The sequence below is a fragment of the Prenolepis imparis genome, unplaced genomic scaffold (genome assembly GCF_030444845.1).
Source record: "Prenolepis imparis isolate NDT839.2.m4 unplaced genomic scaffold, iyPreImpa1.0 SCAF_2, whole genome shotgun sequence".
Taxonomy (NCBI): domain Eukaryota; kingdom Metazoa; phylum Arthropoda; class Insecta; order Hymenoptera; family Formicidae; genus Prenolepis; species Prenolepis imparis.
The window spans coordinates 5,149,480-5,154,819 of record NW_028141160.1 but is presented as its reverse complement, the minus strand read 5'-3'; the positions used below and the strand labels follow the sequence as shown (position 1 = coordinate 5,154,819).

General features: G+C 49.4%; 2 protein-coding genes across 2 annotated transcripts; both read right to left on the bottom strand.

The window, feature by feature from the left end:
• Nucleotides 1-1,206: 1,206 nt before the first annotated feature.
• LOC145932873 (uncharacterized) lies at nt 1,207-2,208 on the bottom strand. The gene has a single exon (XM_083032097.1). It carries the CDS (start codon nt 2,206-2,208, stop codon nt 1,207-1,209), a length of 1,002 nt encoding a protein of 333 aa, XP_082888223.1.
• Nucleotides 2,209-2,318: 110 nt separating this feature from the next.
• On the bottom strand, nt 2,319-5,035 carry LOC145932872 (uncharacterized). Its single transcript, XM_083032096.1, has 2 exons — nt 4,848-5,035; nt 2,319-4,797 (listed from the first exon to the last, which is right to left on the bottom strand). The coding sequence occupies exons 1-2, from the start codon at nt 5,033-5,035 to the stop codon at nt 2,319-2,321; spliced, it is 2,667 nt and encodes an 888-aa protein (XP_082888222.1).
• Nucleotides 5,036-5,340: the final 305 nt, after the last annotated feature.

Sequence of the window (5,340 nt, the reverse complement as noted above, 5' to 3'; positions counted from 1 at the left end):
GCTTCCTTAGGAAGCATAGCTTTTGCTTCCTCGCAACCCTCGATAAAATAATTTAGCGGAATGTTACTACCGTCAAAAAAGCGTCTACCGCGTATTTTAAGGTAGCAAAGAGGTTAGGTTGCACCATGTTAAAAGATTGTAAATTTTCGGGATCGCTTTCGATATCAAATTTTTCGATTTGATCTTTTATTGTTTCAGTAGTTATATCGGCGGAGTCATCGGAATCTGGCTCGGGCGATTCGGCTACTAAAGTATTTTCAGGTAAATCGAACTCTGAAGAAGAATCTTTTAATGAAAAATTAATTTGGCGAGATGTCGAAGTTGAAGGTACTAAAGGTGTGGATGTGTGAATTAATTCGGAATCAGATGGTTTAGGTTTAGATTTGCGTGTTCTATGTGGTGTTGTTAATGCAGTTTTATAAAGTTCTTCTATTTGATCTTGTTGGAATAAAAGTCCGGTGAGAATTCTGGTTGGTTGGAGTGAGGCGGAAATATGGGCAGAAACCACAAAACAAAAAGGGCGATGTTTCACTCAACAATATAATTAAATGGAGACAAAAATAATACTGGCCTGCTGCCAATGTACCTCAAAATAATAAATGTCTTTGGCAATTAATCACAGTTTGGAAGGTGAGAAGTCCGATTGTTATTGATACATGTGCCGTTAAACGGGACCGGTAATGGCCGCACCGCGGATCACGCCGCACTTGTATGGGTTGATTGAGATTCACTTGTCGTTGTCCGTGGTCACTATGAGAGATTCTAGAATAGTTCCGTGGAGATAGAGAGTCCGAGAGATAGCACTGGTCCGTTATAGAGTTTTCTGATATCACTGTTTTGTCCGTTCGCTTACTTATGTTCACGTTTAGCCGAGAGAGAACTGCTCGATGAAACCGGAAACGAAGTACTGAGACGATGATAGCGAGATCCTTTTAGTGGCGACATGTGCGCACGATGATTGATGTGTTGCTCCTTGATTGGCCTAGTTACCTCAGGGAGATAGCCCGTGATTTGTGGGTCACGGGCGTGGGAAAGGGGGAGCGAGAATGCTTGTGAAGTCAGAAAGAGAGAGAATGAGAGAGCGAGCGATAGCGGGTGAGTGGGAGTGAGAACGAACAAGGAAGAGGTCGTTTAGGAGTTTAGATATTTTCTAAACATACTGCCCGCCTTCGGCAGCAGCGTTGCCGAATGACCTTGAGGTGAGGATTATGGTGAGCTAGGTGGTGATGAGAGCTCTGGAGAAGTCGTTGAGTGATCCGATGATACTGGTAACAGTGCTAACTTCGTGATCGGTCGCTTGAGTTCTGTTGTTGCCGTCTTGAGTGTGACTACTGGGCAGAGTCCGTCCGTTCCTTGATGTAGAGTCGTTACCCGTGCGAGAGGCCATTTTGATGGTGGAAACCGTTCGTCTGTGATGAGCACTAATGATCCGATCTGAATTTGATTGGAGGGGTGATGCCACTTGGAGATTGAAAGGTGTCGTTGCAGGCATTCAGAGGACCACCGTGACCAGAAGTATTGGAGCCGTTGCTGGATGAGTTGCCAACGAGAAAGTCGTGAGGTGGGCACCGTTGAGAGAGAAGGTTCCGGGAGTGTAGCTAGAGCTTCGCCGATCAGAAAATACCCCGGTGTTAAAGCCGCCAAATCTTCAGTGTCGTCTGAGAGAGGACACAGAGGTCTAGAATTGAGAACCGCCTCGATCTGAACTAGAAGAGTTGTAAGTTCTTCATAGGTCAATATGGTCTCGTTGATCGTCCGCCTAAGATGATGCTTCACGGATTTTACTGCCGCTTCCCATTTGCCGCCAAAATGTGGCGATGCGGGGGGGTTGAACCGCCAAGTAGTTCCGTCCTTGGTCAGTAGATGAGAGAGTGTATTGAATTCCTTTGACCCTGAAGTGAATAATCGCCGTAGATTGACATCTGCCCCGATGAAGTTGGTACCACAATCACTAAGTAGAGCTTGGCAGATCCCCCGCCGTCCTGTTAATCGCCGATATGCTGCTATGAATCCTTCCGCGGAGTAGTCTGTAACTGCCTCAAGATGTACCGCCGAAGTTGAGAAGCAAACAAAGATCGCGAGCCAGCCTTTGTGACACTTAGCCCCTCGTCCACGCCATGTCTTGAGAGTGAGAGAGCCGGCGTAATCCACGCCTGTGGTGAGAAACGGGCGAGAAGGTGAGAGGCGAGAGGGAGGCAGTTGTCCCATGAGTTGTTGCGCCCTGATGCCTCGTTGTCGAGCACACCGAACGCAGCGAAGAATGTGCGATCTTACTGGTGCTCTGCCACCAATGATCCAATAAGAACGTCGGAGATGTGTCAAGGTTGCCTGAGTTCCGCCATGGAGTGTCCGCCAGTGAGCGTCCGAGATGATGGATAAGCGTCTCGAAGTAATATGACCGGATGCTTGCAGTCCGCGTCCAGCTGGGAGTGATTGAGCCGTCCACCGACTCTGAGGATGCCAGAATAATCTATGAAGACAGTGAGCTTAGTGAGAGGGTGAGACCTTGACAAGTGTGCTCCGTTGAAGATGACTACGAGCTCCGATGAAAAGTATGCCGCTTGAACCTTCCGTATCCAATACAACCGAGCTGATTCCAGGTCTCCGGGGGTGAGTGGTGTGGCCAGAGATGATTGTGGTATTTTCCTTAGAACTGCGCAGGCCCGTTGGCAAAGGGCTGTGATTCGAAGCAACCGGTTGAGCGATGAGTAGCGATGGAGAAGCTCCCAGAGAGACGATTGCTTCACCGTTGATGAGAGTAGGAGACCTGGCCGTTCCTCGAGATCTGCCTTAGAGTCTGGTTGTAACTGTGAGCTGGGCCAATGTTGAGAAGACTGCGCTAACCATGAGGGTCCGTTCCACCATAGATGATGTCGAGAGAGTTGGCCCGGAGAAAGGCCACGAGAGGCACAGTCAGCAGGATTTTCCTTCCCAGAGACAAACCGCCATTGACCCTGTGGGACTTGTTCTTGAATTGCCGCCACCCGATTGCGAACAAAATCCTTCCAACGAGATGGATGACTGTTGATCCATGTGAGTGATACCGAAGAGTCCGTCCATAAGAAGATGGGGGCCTGAGGAATTTCTAGAGTCCTCTGCACGTAGTTGATGAGACGAGAGAGTATTACCGCCGCTGTGAGTTCTAACCGAGGAATGGTTAGTCGTTTGAGAGGCGCTACCTTGGTTTTAGCGCATACAATTGTGATGTGTGGGCCCTCCGAATCAGATGTGGCCTTGATGTAAACCGCTGCCGCCATTGCCAATTGTGAGGCATCTGAGAAGCCGTGGAGCTCAACCGTTGAAACTGGGGTGAGGTATATCCACCGTGGAATATTGAGTTGCGACAAATCCGGTAACTCTTCGCGAAATTGAGCCCATCGATGTTTGAGTTGTGGAGAGAGAGCATCATCCCAGCCGATTTTCTCTAGCCATAGTTCTTGAAGTAGCAGCTTTCCCCTGATAGTCACCGGTGATAGAAAGCCGAGTGGCTCAAATAATTGAGATATTTCCGAGAGAATTGTCCGCTTAGTGACATCCGCCTTGGAAGAGGCCTTGACTGAAAAGGAGAATTGGTCCGACCAAGATTGCCACGTGAGTCCTAGAATTTTGCCCTGAGGGTTGTCATATTGATGAGCTTCAGTTGAGGTGTCATCCACTGAGAGTGCCTTGAGTAGTTCCTGATGATTGCTTTGCCACTTAGCTAAGGGGAAGCTGCCCGCCTTGCAGAGCTCGATTACCTGCGCTGCCGTTGATATTAATTCCGATATGTTGTCGGCGCCGCCACAGATATCATCCACGTAACGCCCTTTTGTGAGAGGTGCGACCGCCATAGGATAGTGTTCTCCTTCATCTTCCACCAGTTGTAAAAATACTCGCATTGCTAAGAAGGGAGCCGACCGTGTGCCGTAAGTGACTGTTGTGAGCTGATATGAGTAGGCGTTGAGTTGCTCGTCTGCCCATAGAATGCGTTGTAGGTCCCAATCATCCGGGTGCACCTTGATTTGCCGAAACATTTTGGTAATGTCCGTGATGAAAATGTATCGATGCCGCCTAATCCAGAGAAGTACATCCGAAATATCCGGTTGAAGGTTGGCCCCCGTATGCAAGAGGTCATTGAGTGAGTGACCCGAACTGGTGAGGCTGGACCCATTGAAAACTACTCTCAGTTTGGTAGTGATGTTGTCTTCTCGAAGGACCCCGTGATGAGGAAGATAGTAAACTTTGAGAGGTTCCGGTGCCGAGGGAGGGACCCTGACCATATGTTGAAGACCTTCATATTCAGAGAGGAATGACCGGTAGAGATTGCAGTACACTTGGTCAGTCGAGAAGCGCCTCAGTGTGCGTTGCAAGCAGTGTTGCGCCGTTGATTTGGAAGCCCCTAGTTGGTCCGCCGATGATGCGAGAGGTATTCGCACGATGTACCGTCCCGAACTATCTCGTCGATGCGTAGCCTTGAAATGAGCTTCACAGGTTGCGTCTTCCGGACTGAGTTGTGAGTTAGGAGAATCTGGAATCTCCTCTTGAACCCAAAATTTTGTGAGTAGTTCGTGGAGGTCATGATCTACAGATACTGGTTGAGCAGTGGCGCCGGATGAGGTTGAGGTTGAGATTGGATCAAGGATGATCCATCCGAATACCGTGCGTTGGGCGATGGGTTCGTTTCTACTTCCTTTGCTGACTTCCGATTCGATGAGAAGACCATACGAGTCCGCTAGCCGATAATCATCTCTACAGGACTTGAATTGAGAAACTCCGGATCCGCTAGCTGAAGTCCTTGAATATGAGACCACCGATGATCTGGGGCCGAAAATGACGGAAGAGGCGTAACCAATTCCGAAAGTACGTACGCCGTGATGCTGATGGTGTGGTGAGTGTGAGTTGACCGCAAGGTCAGTGAGACCGAGCCTCGAGTTCGCTCAGTGTGAGATCCGCCGATACCGGTTATGGGGATGGAGGCGTGCTGTCTGGCGAGTCTGAGCCGAGTGGACAGCCGCCTAGAAATGAAGGTGAGTTCAGATCCTGGATCGATGAGCATCCGTACCTTATGAGAATCTCCGCAGGGTGTTAAGATGAGAGCCTGACAAGTGGCGAGCAGTATAACCGGTCGGGTGATGTGATGAGAATGTGCGCGTGCTACGTCCGCTGGAATGAGAACCGACATCCGAAGTGAATGAAACGTTGCTTTTGCTAGGTGAGATAGAGCCTGAGGTCTGAGTAGCCGCCGTGTTGGATGATGATTTTGCACCATGAAGTGGGGTTGAGGTGTGCCGAGGACCTTCCTGATGTATCATCGTGTGATGTTTGTTTCCGCATTCCCGGCACCGCTTCTCATTCTGACAT

What these genes read in the sequence shown, in the direction of transcription:
- LOC145932872 (XM_083032096.1), bottom strand. Translation starts at nt 5,035, where the DNA reads ATGCTCATCGATCCAGGATCTGAACTCACCTTCATTTCTAGGCGGCTG. An exon ending in CACACCATCAGCATCACGGC is followed by an intron (nt 4,798 to 4,847) that starts GTACGTACTTTC and finishes TTTCGGCCCCAG; the next exon opens with ATCATCGGTGGTCTCATATT.
- LOC145932873 (XM_083032097.1), bottom strand. Translation starts at nt 2,208, where the DNA reads ATGGGACAACTGCCTCCCTCTCGCCTCTCACCTTCTCGCCCGTTTCTC.